Source organism: Mesoplodon mirus (assembly GCF_964341445.2).
Source record: "Mesoplodon mirus genome assembly, chromosome: 10".
NCBI classification, from domain to species: domain Eukaryota; kingdom Metazoa; phylum Chordata; class Mammalia; order Artiodactyla; family Ziphiidae; genus Mesoplodon; species Mesoplodon mirus.
The window spans coordinates 16,752,915-16,772,533 of NC_138986.1; the positions used below are offsets into that span (position 1 = coordinate 16,752,915).

The 19,619-nt window shown below is 43.9% G+C and overlaps 1 protein-coding gene across 1 annotated transcript in view; it reads right to left on the minus strand.

Annotated features, from left to right (window-relative positions):
- Positions 1–19,619, minus strand: part of UST (uronyl 2-sulfotransferase) — a 292,877-nt gene that overhangs the window by 102,365 nt on the left and 170,893 nt on the right. The window contains exons 4-5 of the mRNA XM_082633440.1: positions 14,285–14,364; positions 3,711–3,864 (exon numbers count right to left, since the gene is read on the minus strand). Of these exons, the coding sequence (XP_082489566.1) occupies positions 3,711–3,864; positions 14,285–14,364 (234 nt within the window). The remainder of the gene's footprint in view (positions 1–3,710; positions 3,865–14,284; positions 14,365–19,619) is intronic.

The window sequence follows — 19,619 nt, forward strand, 5'->3', positions numbered from 1 at the left end:
TCTCATGTTTACAAAATTTCTCTCGCTAATGATTACAACTTATTGTTTGTGTGAAGACTATGTTATGTGGAATGATTTACAGGATGGCAAAAACTTGACAGGGTAAAAAAACGTAGAAGATTCCCCCAACTCCATATTAACTACATTATAACTGTATTAATATTTTTGTTGTTGTTTATTTTGTTGATTAAGTAGAGTGTATTGAGGCTTCTACTAATTCAGCCCCTCTTCTGAGTACCAAAGACATAGACGGAACTCTGCTCTTATCTTGTCCTCAAAGAGCTTATAGGCTGTTGGGAGGACAGAAGAGATGTGAAGACATTATATCACCCAGAGAAATGACATGGCCAGCCAGCGCAGAACCTGGTGGAAGCACTGAAGGAGAATATTGGGACATCCATGTACAGCTGTGTAGGTTGTGCACTGCACAACTTTGGGGTCTCCATCCCACAGACCCCATTTTCAATAGAACCCCTGGAAACTCTGAGTGTGAGGAGGCTTGTGAGACTTCCGAACAAGCACCCAGGTGTCAGATATAGGTCTAGAGCAGCAGGGAGGAGTCCTCACTCCCAGAAAGAAGGGGGAGAATTGCTGAGGATGTTTGAAGGCTCATGAGATGACACATCCCCTGCTGGGAGGAGGGCTCTGCTTTTTAGCGGAGATACAGGAGAAAGCATCACTGATTAAGGTGTGTACAATTTGCAGCAAGGGCTTAATTTCCAAAATATAAAAACACCTCATACAACCCAACAACAACAAAGCAAACAGCCCAATCAAAAAATGGGCAGAAGACCTAAGTAGACATTTCTCCAAAGAAGAAGTACAAATGGCCAATAGGTGCCTGAAAAGATGCTCAACATCGCTAATTATTAGGGACATGCAAATCAAAACTACAACGAGGTACCACCTCACACCGGTCAGAATGGCCATCATTAAAAAGTCTACAAATAACAAATGCTGGAGACAATTTGGAGAAAAGGGAACCCTCCTACACTGTTGGTGGGAATGTAAGTTGGTACAGCCACTATGGAAAACAGTATGGAGGTTCCTCAGAAAACTAAAAATAGAATTACCATATGATCCAGCAATCCCACTCCTGGGCATATATCCAGACAAAACTCTAATCCAAAAAGACACATGCACCCCTATGTTCATAGCAGCACTATTCACAATAGCCAAGATATGGAAACAACCCAAATGTCCATCAACAGATGAATGGATAAAGAAGTTGTGGTACATATATACAATGGAATATTACTCAGCCAGAAAAAGGAACGAAATTGGGTCATTTGTAGAGACATGGATGAATCTAGAGACTGTCATACAGAGTGAAGTAAGTCAGACAGAGAAAGACAAATACCATATGATATCACTTATATGTGGAATCTAAAATATGACACAAATGAATGTATCTACGAAACAGACTCATGGACATAGAGAACAGACTGGTGGTTGCCAAGCGGGGGGGTTTGGGGGAGGGATGTAGTGGGAGATTGGGGTTAGCAGATGTAAGCTACTCTATATGGAATGAATAAACAACAAGGTCCTACCATATAACACAGAGAACTATATTCAGTATCCTATGATAAACCATGACGGAAAAGGATATTAAAAAAAGAATGTATAAATATGTATAAATGAGTCACTTGGCTGTACAGCAGAAATTAACACAACATTGTAAATCAACTGTACTTCAATAAAAAAGGGTGTGAACGATCTGGGGTTATTCATGTTACTTCCCAACTCAAAGTTACTACAGTGCCTCACAGGGCCTTATACGATCTGTGGTCTCCAAGACTTACCTCTCCGAATTTACCTCCTGCCACTTCCCTCTCCCCACACCTCACTCTATGCCAGCCACTCTGTTCTCCCTGCTGATTTCTGAATGAGCACACAAGTGCCCACTCCAGGCCTTTGGTCCAGCTGCCCCCTCCACTTGGAGCTGCATTCTCCCAACCGACCAAGTGACCAATTCCACTTCTCATTCTAATTGTTGCTTATATGCCAGATCCAATGCCTTCCCTGACCTGCTTATCAACATCGCATGGCAGCCTGTCCCTCATCTCCCCCACTGCATGATGGATCCCTGGGACTGCCCATCCACTTTCCCGAATCACTTTTCACTTTCTGGTAGACTATGAATTTACTTATTACCTACATTAATGTTTGAAGAGTGGGATTCATAAAACTTGTTTTCACATCTTTGGTTTTTCAGCATCTTCTGCTACACTCGGTTCTAACTTTTGTAGTATCGGGTTGAGCCAGAAACTTTGTAGTATATTTTGATTACATGGAAGATGCTATATGTTTTCAAAAAAACATATAACGCTAATCAGGTCCAATACAAACTATAAAGACATTGTTCCTCTAGTAAGTGGTTCTATACTCTGAATATGTACTTGTCACTGAATTAAAAAATACAGAGCTATACTCATAACATGTAGTTTAAAGAAAAAGATCAGAGTTTTTGCCATCAAAAGTGAAAAAGAAAAAGAAATAAAAGCCACTTTAAAAATATACCATCAGAATATTTCATTGAAGCATTAGGTAGCTGAACAAATGCTAAATGGTTGAGTGAAAAGCCCTGGTTTCTAGTGATGGCCCATCTATAACTAGTTGTGTAGCACTGGATATGATCCTTAACTTCTGTGCATCTCAGTTTTCTCAACTCTAATTGTGAATTTTAAGACATGAAAGTGACATTATCGAAAAATGCTCCATCCTCCAAACACATACGTTTATCATGCTTTTTAAAATCAAATAAGGAAAGAGAAGTTCTGGCGTTGTGCTGGAACTGTGACTAACAGTACTTTTCTTTAGCTCGAGGATGCTGCTGTTCACACACCAGTGGTGGGCATGGGCTCTGTGGTACATGCCAGCCGTGGAAGCAGATCTGCACAGAGTCCACCATACATCCTTCTCTTTCTGCTGTGCCTGACAGCCCGGGACAGTCTGTGTGAACCTGACGGGCTCTCTCAGACACAGAGACCAGCATTTCAGCCTCTTTAACACTTTAGTGGCTGAGGCTCTAAGCCACTCAGCAAGTGTTTGTCAATCTAGGTCTCAAACTAGTGGGAAACGCATCTTTTATTCTGGTGCTGGCTGCCAGATGCACTACTTTCATCTGTTACCAACTCCAAGCTGTGGAAACAATTACTGGGATCAAAATGAACATCCCTATGAAGCTGAGGGTCCCAAAACAAGGTCCAGAAAAGCAAAGTGATTTTGCCAAGATGCCTGATTCTGTTGTGCTATGGTGGAAAGGACCTTGGACTTGGAGTCAGAGGACCTGGAAACAGTCAGTCATGGTTGTGTTCACATCCTTTTGGAGTCTCAGGGTTCTCATCTGAAAATACCCCTCCCTCATGGGACTGTCACGGGAATTGAATGGCATGAAGTATGAGAAAGTACTTTGTGACCTTTTAAGAGAAATCCCCAAACACACCAAAACGACAATAGTGCTGGTCAGGATTCCCTGGGAAAGACTATTTCTTCTCTGGGATCTAAAACCTAGCACTAAAGACAAACTGAGGAAAACAAGATTAGAAAGTCATTTGAGAAAATGTTCATTAAGATCTGGGTCACCTGGAAAATTACTTTTTCACTGGCAAAAACTCGCTCCCTGAGGATGTGCCCTCATCACATGGAGCTCGTGGACAGGACGGCCATGGGGAGGGGAGGGACCAACTCTTCGATGCGACGGGACTTACCAGGTAGCGCTCTTCCTGCCTCATGCTGGGGGTACGGATCATGTGATTCTGTTCTCCTCTCCAGTCTCCAAATCGACGGAAAAAATAGTTAGATAAAAACCGGTTGACAGGGTCTCTAATGATGTTGATGTAGACAGGCTGGTCTCCTCCAAACCTATGACGCACACAAACACGGAGCTGGTTACAAGCCATCACTTCTGGAGGAAAATCAAGTCCACTTAGATACTGGCTCCCCTCTAGGTGAATATATCATCATCAGAAGACCCTGTTTGCTCAGGTGCCAGTGAACCAACTAATCAGCAAGCAGTGTTTCCTGATGGGCACTTAGTATCCTGTGGGAGGTGCCTGTCCAGGTACCTGCTGAGAGGCGGTGAGGGCTGTGCACACTGCGGTATTTGTCAACGTGACGGTATAGATGGGGTCTCGTTTTCTCAGGAGGCTGCAGGTTCCTGAGGGCGGGGCCACGCTGAACTGGGTGTTGTATTTCCACCAGCCCTCATGGAATGTTTTGACTGCCTGGTAAATTCCGAATGCCTCGTTGGGTGAAATGGTACTTATTCTACATTCTAATTCAAACAGTCTCAGATAAGGGGCTCTGCAGGAAGTGGATAATAACAGCCAACATTTAGGAAACCTCCCTGTTCACCTTGCTGTAAATACTCTGTAACCGACTCACCGAACCCTCCCCACACCTCAGTGGAGTAGAAATCATAATTATCCCCATTTACACAGGGGAAACAGAGGCAGGGAGCTCGTAACTTGTGACTGAGCCCGGATATGAACCCAGGCAGTCTGACTCCAGAATCTGTGCTCTGAACCATGGAAAGAAGATTCCAAAGCTGAGAAAAGTAACAGTGTAAGGGATAACATGAACACAACAAAAATCAATATAATTATCCTCAAATGATGGCAAGGGGTTTTAGATAAAAATAAAGCAAATATCTAAGTGTGCCATTTTAATTCCTTCCACGAAGGGAGTAGACAAAGGCACTGAATTCTGGCCCAAGAGCGAGGCCTTCGCCAGGCAAAAGGATTAGGTTGGCTGAATTTGTCTTATGGATTCCTCCCCTTTCTCTTTGAACTGCCTGAAAGCAGTGACCCTGAAGGGCCTGGGAGAACTCTCCAGGCTCTGGGCAGAGGTCTTGCTCTGGGGACCTCCTGAGGGACCCGCAGGCTTCTCTCACCCCGTGACCTTCCGATGAGGAGGCCTAGACCTTCTGTCAGGGGTCAGAAAGAGCTCAGAGAAAACAAACGGACCCGATCCTGCTGCCACCGCTCCAGCTGGCAGACTGTTCACCTTTCAAGACCCAGCCCAGAATCACGGTCACATCCTTCCGCAGTTGACTCCCTTCCTCGTGTCGATCCCTCCCTCCTCTGGCTCAAATGCTCTCTCCACTCTGTGTGTACATGTCTGCCTCTCCCATCAGACTATGGGCCTCCAGAAGCCAGGAACAATGTCCTTTAGACAGTGTGTGGCACACAGTAGGTGCTCAACCAATGAAGGCATGGTCTTAGAAGACACCATGGGTGGATGTTTCTGAGTTTGCAAGTTTCCGCTACTATCACAGGGCTCTGTGGTAAAGGAAAGTAGACATACGAGCCACCAATCGTTTTTTGTGTATTGATACATAGAACGCTTTCCCCAGGTTTTTTTGTTTTTTTTTAATGTGGACAATTTTTTTTTTTTTTTTTGCAGTACGCAGGCCTCTCACTGCTGTGGTCTCTCCCGTTGCAGCGCACAGGCTCCGGACACGCAGGCTCAGCGGCCATGGCTCACGGGCCCAGCCGGTCCACGGCGCGTGGGATCTTCCTGGACCGGGGCACGAACCCGTGTCCCCTGCATCGGCAGGCGGACTCTCAACCACTGCGCCACCAGGGAAGCCCAATGTGGACAAGTTTTTAAGTCTTTATTGAATTTGTTACAATATTGCTTCTGTTTTATGTTTTGGGTTTTTGGCTGCGAGGCATGTGGGATCTTAGCTCCCCAACCAGGGATTAAACCCACACCTCCTGCGTCAGAAGGCGAAGTCTTAACCACTGCACTGCCAGGGAAGTCCCTCCAGGTCTTTGCATTTTAAAAGAGAATCTTCAGAGAGAAGAATCCAAAGGCACAAGAAGGAATGACTCTCCACTGGTGTGATTTCAGGCGCCAGGATGCGTGAGTGCGACTCTGGACTCCTCGAATACACCACATTGGAAAACACACCACTCAGGAGCAGGGTTAGCCATGCCAACACGACACTTTGTCAGATCCCAGATGTACACAAGGTGACGTTCACGCAGCTGGGCAAACAACTAACTAGTTCCAGAAGTCAGCTGTACCAACCACTGCTAACCACCATCACCCTGGATGTATCTTCCTCTTTTTAATTGAATTGGGTTTCATATCTATGATAAACAGCAACTAAAGTAATAGGGTTAGGGATTAGAAAGACAAAGCCTGCATACCAGATGTGAATGCAACTCAACCCTCAAATTGCAACATGCTATTAAAAACCTCAACTGTGCTTCCACGGTCATGTGAAGAATGACTATTACCGCTAATTAGCAGAACCGCCTGGTGCTGTGAGTCCATGCGTGGCTGCCCACTACGAGATGGCTTTCTCAGCCTGGTCACAGCCACCTTCCACTGAAGGCTGTAGATGAGAAGAATGACAAGGCTTGTCGAGCCGGGGTGACCTGCTCCTGTTTGCACATTGTGACCCAATGCAAGATTCCCAGAAGAAGTTTTAGACAATGTAGGAATTTATTGTCAAATAGTATCAGATACTGTAATAGCCTCTCTAGAAATTTCTAACTGTGAGAGAGGTATCTGATACATATCTTTCCTCTTCCAGAAAATGACAGTAATAATGGTTTCAGACCACCAACCCTCATCCTTTTTCTAGGACACACAGCTCCTTCCCAAACTGGCAAAACCTGGGGTGACATGTCAGTTACACAAAAGGGGCCAAACACCACCCATGTGTCCCTGGGCTTGAGAAGGGAAACAAATGTCCCACCCTCATCCCATCCTCTCTCAGGATCAGTCTGTCTTCTCTCAGTAATTTTAAAATTCTGGTCAGAAGTCCAGGTCACCCTTGGAAAGTCTCTGGGTCACCTGAACTGACTGTTCCCCCCACCACCACCCCGCCTTCCCAGGAAGCACACCACTCTGTCTTATTTTTTTAAAACCCTTGAGAGGAGATTCCACAGCCTCCCCGTGAAGCCCATCAGTTGAGGCGTCCTTGTTACGCTCGACCAAAATTCCTAATCTTCCTTTTGTGCACATTTCCTTTGGTTTGATCCACTCGACACAAAGGATCAGCTCCTCTTCAGATGCTTTTACAACTTTTAGCCTTCTCAGCTCCTTTAACATTCTCTTGCATGTGTTTCTTTTTGAAATCCCTTTAGCATTTGTCTTGAGATTCATTTCCCTTAATTTTATAATCTATAGCTCTAATTTCATCTTTATCAAGTTTTTAAAAAACCCGAGCCGACCACAGCTGATGAGAGGGTCTGTGCTTTGCATATACTGGAGAGTAGGAGAGTCAGGTCATATTTTGTCTTTCACTTAACAATACCCCCTCTTTGTCCTTGGTCACCACAATAACCACTGCATATTTCGAGCTCTTTCCAGGCATCCTAAAATAGCAGGTATTTCCAATTTCAGTGATATCTGTTCATAGGTCATATTTATGAACTCTTTAATTATCCCTGTGGGTCTCCTTCTGACCCTCTGCAAATTTACCGTATTCTGTTTTTGGTTTTTTGATGAGAAGATGAAGGTCCAAAGCAGGACATAATTCTCTAGAAATAATAACTGCATGGTTCTCACCTCTCCCATACATTCCTGAATGTCTCATTCTGAGGATTTGCTTCACCACTCGCCCCCCACAGCTACCTCCATGGATCAGCCCTTCAATCAACACGAGTCACCCCCCAGTAGCTACACAAAGCACTTGGGAAAGAATTTTAGGTGCACTTTCATCAGATTGCTGATGATATTCTTCCTGGGCCATTATTGCATGCATTAAATAACAAGGCTTAAGGCCAAAACGATATACATGACTCCTCTGCAAGGCAGAAAACCATTCAAAAGTGACAATCCCCAAAGGCCTTATGTCAAACAGAGGAGATTGCACTGGAGGCCATCAGACTTGAAGGAAATGTTTCAAATGTTATATTTAAGGGGGGTGGGGGGTGGGGGGATGGGCAAGTAAAGACTGAGAAAGTTTCTAAGCAGTATCCGTAAATCATGTTTACACATGAGATGTATAGGCACGGGAGGGAACAAAGTTCTGTTATATTTCCTTGCTTGAGTTTCATACCAGATGCATTGGTCCGCAAAGGATTTGTATCACAGGAGATGGGACAACATTCTGCTCTGAACTAAAAGTAATTCTTTAGAGACATAACCTGCTTACCAATACCTGTCTTTGATTCATATTTTACTTTCAATAAAGCATGAAAGTGAAAAAAAAAAGATCCTAGAGAGTTAAGACTATTTTGTTCTCCTACTACAGTAGAGTTTTCTATGAGTGCAAACAGCTTTTGAAAGTCTACATATATATAATTTTTACTTGTGCTAAAATACACATAACATAAAATTTACCCTTTCCGCCATTTTTAAGGGTACAGTTCAGTGGCATCAAGTACATTCACACTGTCGTGACACCATCACCACCATCCAACTCCAGAATCTTCTCATCGTCCCCAACTGAAATTCTGTGCCCAGTAAACAATAAATCCCGTTCCCCTCCTTCCTCCTTACCCCTGGCAATTTCCATTCTACTGAAAGTATATCTGTATTTGTCACCTCTGGCCTAAAAGTAGAGGTTACTCCTGTGCCGTCACCCACATCAGAAAAGGAAGAGTGTCCCAAGGCTAGTGGCCCATGCTTTGATCCCTGGCAGTGAGGAAGGAGACACTTTGAAGTGAGAGAAAGGCCACCGTGGAAAAGGATGTAGTTGTTTGGGGGGCAGCAATGAGGGGCAGCCTGCAGGCGGAGGGGGGGAAGATGGTTGGTTAATGGTCATTTGCTGCAACGGGGTGGAAGGGCCGCCCTCCGTCCTCACAACCTCATTCAGTGGACACTTTGGTCCTTGGTGCCCAGGACAGAACCTCCCATCACGAAACGCAAGCAGAGGCTGAGCTACTCTCTGCTCCCTGAGTGTCCTGGGGGAAGAGAGGTGGGAGCTTCTGCTGAGTGGGGGTGGGGCAGCTGGGACACTGGAGTTAAAGTTCCTGCTGGGAGAGAAAGATGACTTGATGGAAGCAAATAGAGGACAAGGAGGAAGCCCTTTGTGGTGTGCAGGGAGATGGGCTCAGGGCAAGTCCAGATCACACTACCCCCCGACGGGCCAGCCACGAGTGTGGGCTCACAGCGCAGCAGAGTCCACCTGCTGTGGAGGGAAAAGAGAAAAGGGAGGCGGAGAGCGCCGTTTTCGGAAGATGAGTCCAGCCATGTCTTCACAGGATAAACTGAGAGAAGACTCTCATTCTGAAAATCAAACTTCTGGGCTCTAAGCAGGTAAAGATAGCATTCAATAAGCGCTAATATCAGTTTTATTTTGACGCTCTCTTCAGAGCTTGAGGCGTCTGTCACTGTTACAGAAGATTTGCAGGACACAATTAAAATGGATGACTTTGCTAATGAGAATGAAAACAAAGTCAACGTTTAGAAATAAGATGTGGAAACCCGTTTGAATTATGGAATTAGCAAGATCGGATTTGTTTTGTTAAATGATGCCATCAGAGGGCAGACTTTGTTCACATCAGTAACTAAGACCTCCCTTCAAGGGAAGAAAGAAAGTGTCCAAAACTCACATCGTGTCCTTGCACATCACACCCTACTTACTTCTGCAGCAATTGATTGATTTTTAAATGTTTTGCTTTGGCAAGTTAGTTTTGGCATTGGAGCCACCATCAGAGACAAATAAGGAAAGAGAAATGGACACAAGGAAGGATAAGGGGGTCATGGGTGAGAAAGGAAGAGACCCGGAAAAAGGTTAAGAGTAGTGGTAGTTTGAGATCAGTTAGTGTATTGCTATTTCATAATTCGCTTGGGCTATTTTCAGAGCATTGCCCTCTGACACAAACCTTCACAGTGTTTTTCCTGCAAGACCCGAGTTGGGGGTCGAGGGGAATTGTAGATTGGAAAAAAATTACTTCCCCCCCCGTCAAAAAATAATCTTAGAAAACAAAACGGGGCAGGAGGGGGGAAGACAAATTGAATTGTCTGTCACAGTCCTGATGATCTAAGATGTACTTAAAGAGATATGTTGGGAAGCTGAACTTTTTCAAAAATTCTAATTCTTTAGGTGACTTCAACAACTGGGAACAGACACATGAAACCAGAGTACAAAAATATTAAACATCCTGGGCTTCCCTGGTGGTGCAGTGGTTGAGAGTCCGCCTGCCGATGCAGGGGACACGGGTTCGTGCCCCGGTCCGGGAAGATCCCACATGCCGCGGAGTGGCTGGGCCCGTGGGTCATGGCCACTGAGCCTGCGCATCCAGAGCCTGTGCTCCACAATGGGAGAGGCCACAGCAGTGAGAGGCCCGTGTACCACAAAAAAAAAAAAAAAAAAAAAATTAAACATCCTACTTAAACATCACAACAAAGAGTAGCATCTTTTAGGCCGAGGTCATTTTGATTCACTTCTCCAGGTAGACCAGGTGAAAAACACCTGTCTGGCCTGAACTTTCAGGTAGCTCAAAAACCATGTGAAAGAGCAGTGGAAAACCTCACGAACCCAAACTGATCTGAGGTTCCTGCTGACCTCGTAGAGTTTATCTCCTCTGGCAGGAAGCCTTCCCCGAGGCAACTACAAAAGCACTCTTTTGGTCTGACAGTATTGCTTTCTATGGTTGAATTAATAAAAATGGATATGGTGAAATTGTTCCTTCTAGGGCTAAAAACAAAAGAGAAAAAATGGGACAGGACAAGATGCCTAGGTTATGAATAAATGAAACTTATTGAATCACCAAAACCTCACAGGAAAGAATTTTACATCACTCAGAGTATCTAAATTCCAGACAAGAATGCCATCCTTAATGGAGAAAAAGAAATAAGGGGCGATTCATTTTGGTATAATGCCGTACACTTCAAGAGTTCAGACCATAAATGTACAAAAGAAGGTGCTGGGAAGGAGGTTAGACTTTCATTCTTACATTCCGCTTCCCAGCAAGTGTTTTGCTGCATGTCAAGAATGTAAGGAAACTTAGACATAAAGCATCAATACAGAATATTAGGTTGCAGCGTCAATTCTTCTCTTAATAACCTCATTATCTTGAAACAATGGGTGTCAGCAAAGATCAGGGTAGGTGTCTTAAGAGCAGCTTAATTATCTCTATGCCTTATAATTCAAGATACAGACCTCAGTTTTAAAAGTATGTGAAATCCCTCTAAACAAGTCCCAACATAGTTGTTTTTCTCTATTAATTGTGTATTTGGGGGCTTTCCTTGTATGCCCACAGTTTGCCATTTATACCCAAGAAATTTTCCTTAAATAAAGCTATTCCCTTGAAAAAGAAAAGCTGATGGCTTAGATTCCCATGTTCAATGAGTGTAATAGTCTTGTAATGTATTCAAATTCAATGTGTCATTCTGTTTATGCTTATGGAGGTCTCGTAGCTGAGGCCCCGGGCCTTGCGCATGTGGGATGGGAAGAGCAAATGAGATTGAACCCATAGTCAGCATGAGCTTTTTCGAGCTGATCAGGCCAGTCTCTACTTTTTCCTGCTTAAAACTCTTCACTACCGTGCCATTCCTGCTGTGCTCCCATTTCCGGGATTCCTTTCCATCCTTCTCTTTGTTCAGTTTTTGCTCAGGCTGGCTCCTGGGCCGCCAGTGCCCTTCCCCTGCATTTGTCTAAAGCTGGACCATCCCTCACAGCCCAGCAGCAATGGCTCCTGCTCTAGCAGGGAGGGTCCTGCCCTCCCACTTCCCCAGGGGACACCCACTGAGTCTTCCTCCTAAAGCTCATCATGTTTCGTTGCTGCTTCTTCCTTAATGGACGAAGAATTTACAGTTCCCTGAAGGCATGGGACAGCATTTCTAGTTCACTGCAGAAGCCCCAGTCCTAGCGCAGGGTCCAGAGATAGAGTATGTATGTATTTAACTGAACAAAATGGAATGGAGGGAGGAGAAGCCAGCGAGAGCAGGGCCCTGTCCTCAAGGCGTTACATTAGAGACACTGCCAGGCTGCATGGGACAGGAGCCAAACTGGGGGCTCAGGCTGAGGCTTCTACAGAAATACCTTTTAAATGCCACTTGGAATGCACATAATATCCTTCTCTCCAAGAACTTGAAAGGCTTTCCTTCACGTGTTTAGAGCATCCCTACAAACCAGGGGTGGGCAGGAACTGTCCGTGTTTTATAGATGGGAAAACAGAGACCCTCTCCCCACAAAAGGTTAAACTGTCCGCCAAGCCTATGGGCAGCAGGAAGGTCTGACACCCAGAGGTCCTGACAGCCAGGCTGACACTGCTTCCTGAAATGCGGTGTCTTCTAAAAGGTCTTTATCATTTTTTTTCTTTCTTTCAGAACTAAATCAATCAAGATTAAACTCTTGGTAGTGTAGGCCATGATAAAATACAGTCACCAGGCTGTGCCCAGCTCTGCTGATCCAATTAAGATATTGGTGTTGGCTTGTCATTAAAGCGCTATACTATCCTGATTAAAATTAGTTGTGCTGCAATTTGTTTGGGTTGTAAAGATTTGCCCTTGAAGCAAGAGGAGTAAATGAATGAGGTTTGACAAACTTATGGTTCCCAGGGAGTAAGGGGCAGGGGTAGGGATACATTGGGACATTGGGATTGACATATACACACAACTATATATTAAACAGATAACGAATAAGGACCTACTGTATAGCATGGGGAACTCAACTCAATACTCTGTAATGACCTATATGGGAAAGAATCTAAAAAAGAGTGGATCTATGTCTATGTATAACTGACTCACTTTGCTGTACACCTGAAACTAACACAACATTGTAAATCAACTATACTCCAATAAAAAGTTTAAAAAAGAAGAAGAAGAAGAAGAAGAAGAAGAAATGAATGAGGTTTGAGGACGTCAGGGGTGACGCAGAAAGAAGGGAGGAGGGAAGGAAGCGCATGAGCGAAGCAAGGGGTCAGAGGGTCCGTGCTCTGCCGTCTACAAGTCATAAAACACAAGGCCCGAAATAGCTACCCAGTCCTCGTTATCTAATTATGTCTAATTATATGTTCTCGGCCCACCGGAAGTGAGGGGCAGGGCACGTACCCCAAACAGTCCAGTGACAAGCCACTTCAGACATGTGGTTGGGGACTTCAGACATGTGGTTGGGGACCCGCTCAGCTCTCCTGGACGCTGTAGCCCTGGGCCCCTGAGGATAATCCGCAGGTGTCCTCCTCACCTGTTTACCACCCGAGGGGACTCTGGGTATCAGACAGGCTGGGGAAACTTCAGAGGAAACTTGCTTTCAAAGATAAGGCAGCAACTCCTCTTTGCTGCTTAATAACTTGCTTTGCTGAATCTCATTCCCTTTGCACTTCATTTGCACAGGGCCTGCTGCACAGCAGGAAAGCGCTTTGAAGGTTAAAACCTTCTCCCACCCCGGCAGACTGTCAGGCATCCTGGGGCAGGGCAGCCAAAGTGCCTGCCCAGTGCAAACTCAGGCCTCCCTGGTGGCCCGGCCCTCGGGGCCATTAAGTCAGCACGGCTAGCAGGACTCTCCTGTGGGCCTAGGAGGTCCCGTTATCCCCGTGGGAAAAGCAGTGAGGGAAGTGCCGGTCAGATGGCTGATGAGGGAGGCCCAGGGTCCCGGGCTGGTCAGCAGATCTGCCCCTGGACCCAGTGTTCTGTCAGCCCAAACCAACTGTGAGCTCTGACAGGCCAGCCTGCGAGGAGGAATCCGAGAACCCCTAGCACAATGGCAAGGCCACCTGTGCTAATGGATTCCGGGGGAAGAGAGGAACTTGCCCAGTACGTGCAGTCAGCAACTTGACAGGTCAAGGGTCTAAACACATACATTCGAAGATTTGCATTATTATCAAAAGGTCCCTGCAGCTGAAGAAAAAAGCAGATTTCTAGGATACCCACCAGCATCAGACACGCAAGGCTTAGAGCAATCAGATGGAGTATTAAAAAGGTCGAGAGGCTGGTCCTAACGTTTTGGACCCTATAAAATACGCATAATTCCACCACTAAGTTAGTGCCAGAGTCCCGTGCGAGTTCAAATTGTATAAAAATGTGCAATGAAATATGTCTGCTAAAATATCCATCTCTTGCCTATTTTGTTTCAATACAAAACCTAATTTTTTTTTGCTTTTTAGACAGAACTATCGGGTCAAATGGCTTCTCATTAAAAATAATTTCAAGTTCCCACAAGATTTAAGATTCGTGTTCTAGAAAGAAATGAACTTCTGTCCAAATATTTCAAATTTTGATCCCTCTACAGCAAAAATAAATGGATTAAAAATGCCTTTTGAAGGGCAATTACACTACCTTGGAAACGAAGGTAGATTTTAAAGTAATTGTTTGTTAGAAGGAGACTAAGTACTGAAAAGAAACGAAAGAACCATTAAACTGGAAAATATCTTACCTTGAGAAGTTGAGGAAATGAACATGTCGAGTGAATAAATAGGGCTGTTCGGCGGTACTTATATTTTTAATCAGTTCCATCTATTAAAAAAAGTACAAAATTAGCATATATAGGATCTAATTTACCAAGCTCTATTAAGCTAAAGGTTATCTCCCCTACTCTTTTTATCTTCATTACTTCTTGGACCAGGGCCAAACAGCTGTGTTTTGTGCACCATTTATGAACTTTACATAAGGCTTCTTACTAAATAAAACACAGCTATCCCAATGTATCGTCCTGTATTTAATTTAGCTGATTGCCACCATGAACACAAAGTTACAGGTTAAGTAATTTTAGCTGGAGAAGTCAGCCTGTTGCTGTACCGAAATGCAAATAAGAAAATGCCTTTAATCCTCTCCTTTAAAGTCAAATCAAGACAAAGGTTATTATTTTACATTTCTATAATGATCTTACTGGGAAATACAGCAGTATTTGAAGCTAGTTCTGCAGAATTGAAAAGTGGGAATAAATTGAGGCAATATTTCATTATTTTTCTCTTTGATTATAAAATTTACAAAGCAAGTATTTCATAGGAAACACACAATCCTTCCCCCCGCCCCGCCCCGCCCCAAACACACACACAAAGTCTCGGTTTTTTGGTGGGTGGTCATCTGAATTATTTATTTGCAGTTATCAGCAAGGCAAAAAGTAGTTTTAATTTGTATAAACTAACAGTTACGGTCTTCTGGAACATGTCATGATACAGAAAATGTTTAGTAAAATCTGTTAGAAATTCCAAGCATTCTTAGGACTCCCTGACTTCCTGAATTCCACTTTCCTTAGATTTTCTAATTTGCCCCATCAAAGCTGACACACTGGAATTTTTAAGAAGCACATTGAAAATTGCTACTTTGGATAGACATCAGAAGGGCCGCACTTCACATTTTATAAAATAGTTCAAGTTGAAAACTGGAAACACAAACGGTCATTCATGTGTAAACTAGAATAGCAATAACAATAAAAAAATCAGAGTCTGGAACTCCAGGTTTGTCTCAAGCCTGAGAGGAAACCTGGTCTGCCTTGTTCCCTCCTGTCCAGCTCAGGGCTGACATACACGGAAATGCCCAATGAGTATTTCTTAAATGAATTAATTCCAACTAGTGCATGACTTACAGATCATTACATGAGGAACGTCGTTGCCTAAACCCTTCCATTAGATATTCGTGCTCACAACGACTGTTTGAAGAAATGAAATTGAATTTTAAAAGTAAATGACTTGCAGTTCATAACCAGTGCTTCTGTCAGGCACGGGTAAATAATGGTCTGCCTGTCCCCAGGCTTGAGCGTAAAAGGAAATTGAATCCTGCCTTTTTATCTACTGTTTACCCTCTACATCCCCCCTGCAGGCCCCAGCGCTTGTTTTCGGTAATAAAACTTTCGGTTTCCTTCCTACTGTAAATTTTGATTTTTGTTAATCTACCAGTAGAATCACCGATTCGGAAGCACAGCCACAACCAAAGGTAACAATTTGAAAGCACAACCAAAGGTAACTGATCTCTGAGGATGTCTGCTTAGAAGCATAACTGTGTGGATGCTTAATATAAAGACCATTTAATGCTTTAATCTTTAGATGATTTTTCTTCAGATATTTCTCTGCACACATAAGAATAATATGAGAAAGCACCTTAGCATTGCACAAGACTGGAAAAACAGGTCAGAAGAAAACCCGTTTCTTTCACATATTCAACATTATATTACATTCTCTAAACACATGTCAATGTGTTAAATTTAATGGAAGAACAGTAGTGGTTAGATTATGAAAACAGTGTCATAATAGTCATAAAGCTGTCTATTTCATGAGGAAAAATGGATTAGCGGTGACAATGTATAACTCATTCGAGACATATCTTTAAACAAAGAATAAAGGTTACTAATGCTCGCATTTATTGCATTAGTACAGGGAAGTCAGAGAGTACATCTCAGCTCTCATGCATTTGACCCGCACACCAAATAGGAAAACCCACGTGAAGTACCATAAGACATCAGGTTCACGGTATCACATGATGGTCTTCACAAACGCTAACTTTCCCCATGTCTAGTGACAAGCGACTGTCTCCTGAGCCCCCGCTGGTCATCACCTGAGTTTCCTCTTGGTCTTCTCATTGCTGCCAGCAGCCTGCCTTTTCTCTCGCTCGACTCTTATCTGCATGGGTGGCAATGGCACTACCTAAAATTATCAAAGAAACCAAGTCTCCTTTTCCTTGGCTCATGCAGGACCACTGCTGGCCTTTATTTTAAATCCACTGCATTCATTCATTCAGCATTTATTGGGTGCTTACTAAGCCCTGGACATCAAAACCTGAATAAGATCAGTGGGAAGACACATAAAGACAAGACAGTGGAATGTGTCCTAATGATGTTCCCAAATCTACCCTGGCCAAAACCACACTCTTGATCTTCACGCATCTTCACTCCTTTTCCAGTTAATGGTATACTCTCCATATCCTCACATTTGATCTGGGTCTTTCCTGAACTCCCATATTCAATCCCTTGCTGAGTCATGTTAATTCTGTCTTTACTATCTCCCTCAGCTGGCTCTCAAGACCCCACATCCTGTGGCCAGCCAAACTAGACTCCTCCATATTCCTTCCTCACACCATGTCCAAGACTGATGTCCAAGCTCAGGCTCAAGATTCTTCTTATAGAATGTTCTTCCTTTTCTCTCTGCATGTCCAAATCCTAATCACTTTTACATCTGGCTAAAATGCTCGCCTCCTCCCAGTAGCCTTCCTGGATGTCTCCTTTCATTCACCACCCGTTGATTTCCAACTCTGTCAGGCAATGTGCCACTCCGGGTTGTGGCTATAGAGATAAAAGATTTGGTTCTTGCTTTCAGGAAGCTCAGAGTCTTGGGGGAGAAGTGGATGAGCAGGCAGGGATCATCATGTGATAATCACCATGGGGTAGAAGGCATGGAGGTGAGGCACCTGTCCCTGCTTGCAGAAGGAGAGGTGATGTTTCCCCACGGAGGTGTTTCAAAGTGGTTTGCAAGGACCCATAGGAGTTAACAAGTGAAGAAAGGGACTGGCAGCATGGCAGACAGAGTGAACAGTGGATGCGAAGGACAAAACACGAAAATGACATGGATATTGAAACTGCCAGGAGGTCAGGCACGGGATCAGCAAGGCAGTAGATAACCAGAGAGTAAGGTAGGAGCTGGGTAATTGACAGTCTTGCAGGTCACACGAAGGATTTTGACATTTATCCTCTGGGCAGTCCACAGCCAGAAAAGATTTTTTTTTCTCTCAGATCTAAGGTCAGGTGGAGAATGTGAAGAAGAAGAGGGTGAGGATTAGAGAGGCAGAAAGCTTAGCTGGGAAGACGGCAGTAATCCCAACAGGAAATGATGAGGTCATGAATGCATCACTTCTCAGTGTGGGTCCCACATCTGCAGCATCAGCATCAACTGGACATGTGTCCAACAAGAATGCAGATCCTCAGGCCTCATTCCACACCTACGGAATTAGGAGAAACTCTGGAGGTGGGGCCCATCAATCAGCGTTTTAACAAGCCCACCGGGAGAGTCTACGGCTTAACAGTTTCAGAACCACGGAATGAAGTGCATGGAAGTGAAAATAAATGGAGAGATTTGGGAACATTAAAGAGGGAGAATCTGCTGAGCCTTGTGGCAGCAGAAGGGAAGGAGAGGGTGTGGTCAACAGAGCTTCCTTCTCAGAGTCCTGGCTGGGACCTGAACATGTGGTGGCACCCATTGGTGGAGATGGGGAACACTGCAGGAGGAAGCAATCTGGCTCCAGAAGTGAGGGAACATGGGTTTGGTTTCAAACATCTTTGGGTAGAGATGACACTGCCTTCTTTAACTTCCCACAGCACTTTGAGAATTTTCCAGGACATGATCTGTTTATGTTACATTATAGCTGAGCTTCAGTGCTGGCTTTGAACCAGCTTGAAAGCTCCTTGAGGGTTGTGGTCAGGTTTTATTTCTCCCCCAGAAAGCCAAGCCCAGGTGCCTACATAGAAGACATACCCATAATTGTTTATGCAACGAAGTACCCTCTTTAAAAAAAATTTTTTGGAGTTAAGAAATATACAGTTCCCTGAAGACAGAATTAGCACGAAGGCAATGAATTCAGCCTTTCTGGGGCAGATCTGGGCCTTCATTACCGTGGTGTCACGTGGAGTTAACAGTTTTTCTACTACAACATTTAGGATGTAACAACACCAAACAAACTAACATTTTCTGAGTGGTTCCCAGGCTGTGAACTGTATCGAGATGCTCTTTATACACATACCGTCATTTCGTCTTCAGACGACTCCGTGAGTTCAGTATTACTATCCAGGGTTTACAGGTTAAGAAACTGAGGCACCACTAGAAAAAGTTGGAGCCAGGATTCAAATCCAAGTCTGCCTGACACCAAAAATCCTGCTACTTATCACTAAGCTACAATCTCCTTATCATTCCCACTGCTTTTCAATCTATATATAACCTGTTAAAAAGGGAGGAAGGGGTCGGTTAGCAAAACAACTCTGGAGACTAAAGAGGGTTTACGGGGATATGAATTTTCTACCTTTTATGTGATGGGCTAAAAAATTTAAAGAAAGTTCTAACAGGTGGAAATGCATTAAAAATAATTTTTTAAAAAAGCATTAAAATATCAGAGAGAATATTTTTTAAAGTTCTAGGTAGGAAAACAGTATATTATAACAAGCCAGGAATGAATTTAAAATACTAAAAAAAGAAAAAAGAAAAAAGAAAGAAAAGGAACTATGTAACGGAATGGATCTAAATGCAGAAGTTAAATCACAGCACATCTGAGAATGAGACAGAATTGAAATTTAAAAAAAGAGGCATGCATCAAACAGAATTTATAATGCAGAGGATATGCCAGGCAGTAGCTTTTAATCTTTCGCTGTCAACCTAACTGCCTGAGATGATAGAGCAGAAAACCTTTACACTGCGGTTCTACAAACACAGCTGGTTAGTAAGAGACTTCTTTGGGAAATGCTCGTCAGCGGTAACTGGCAGAGTATTGACCCTACTCTGATCTGACTTCTTGTGTCACTCGTGAACAACTGGATGCCCTATAATTTTGCACAAATCTTAAATGAAAGAAAAGCATGTGTTCACACAGCAAAGCCAAATAAGGAGTAGCTCAGAGGAGAACTCCTTGGTCCTTTAACCTCAGAGGCCAGGAGGATGGCTGTGGGCTCAGGTTATCTCTCCCTCTTCCTCCTGCAAAGAGGAAGACCTTCTTGCAGGAGGTAGGATGTTCTTCCCACCTTCAGGTTGGGGCTTTGCAGTCAGTGCGACACATGCCTGCAATGAAGAAGAAGA